Source organism: Emiliania huxleyi, assembly GCF_000372725.1.
Source record: "Emiliania huxleyi CCMP1516 unplaced genomic scaffold EMIHUscaffold_6704, whole genome shotgun sequence".
NCBI classification, from domain to species: Eukaryota; Haptophyta; order Isochrysidales; family Noelaerhabdaceae; genus Emiliania; species Emiliania huxleyi.
The window spans coordinates 1-829 of record NW_005196976.1 but is presented as its reverse complement, the minus strand read 5'-3'; the positions used below and the strand labels follow the sequence as shown (position 1 = coordinate 829).

Sequence of the window (829 nt, the reverse complement as noted above, 5' to 3'; positions counted from 1 at the left end):
AAGCGGCGAGTCGCAATTCCTGGGGTCCTTGTGGCGGGCCACCCTGTCCAGAGAGGCATGGATGCCAATCTGGGGTCTCTATTATTAGTGAGTATGATGGTGAGTGGGGAGAGCGGCATGGTGGCAGCAGTGGCAGGGACGGCGTATCCATCGATGGTGACACGTGGCAAGGGACCCATCCAGCTGCGAGACGCCTCGCTCGCCTTCCACAAGCAATGGGCTGCTCCAGCAGTCGCCCTGTCGACGACGATGCCGCTGGCGACGGAAGCGTTCGCGACGCCGAGCGGCCGCTGGCCATCACTCCGCGGTCCAAGCCAGCGCCACCAACACCTCTGCCCGACGCCTCACTCCCGACGGGTGAGATGCAGCAGCGCGTGGTGGGAATGGTGGCCGAGATTCGGAAGACGGTTCCCCGGACAAGCTCTCGCGGCGACGAGCACAGTGCGGCGTCGGACGAGCGCGATCAGCCAGAGCCGCAGTCGAGCTCGGCTCCGGCTCTGGAGACGCTCACCAAGGACGCAGCGCCAAAGGTGGACGCCGCGCTCCGCGAGATCCTCGAGACGGAGCGCGCGTACTGCATCGCCCTCCGGACGCTGGTCGACCGCTACATGCGACCCCTACAGCCGCTCCTCGGCGATGACGTGCCTGTCATCTTTGGCAAGTGCGAGATCATCCTCGGCGTGAACGAGGCGCTGCTGCAGCAGCTGCAGGGCGCCCTTGCCACCACGAGCGACGCGTGCTTGTTGGAATCGGTCGCGGCGGTTGCACGAGCATTCCTCACCATCGTGCCCTTCCTGCGCTCGTACGCCATCTATTGCTCGGGCTATTT

At 65.3% G+C, this 829-nt stretch overlaps 1 protein-coding gene across 1 annotated transcript; it reads left to right on the top strand.

Annotated features, from left to right (window-relative positions):
- Nucleotides 1-215: 215 nt before the first annotated feature.
- On the top strand, nt 216-802 carry EMIHUDRAFT_257788 (hypothetical protein; the record flags this gene model as incomplete). Its single annotated transcript, XM_005762537.1, has 1 exon — nt 216-802. A coding segment is annotated over one exon (587 nt), but the record flags the coding sequence as incomplete, so codon positions are not given.
- Between the last annotated feature and the right edge of the window lie 27 nt (nt 803-829).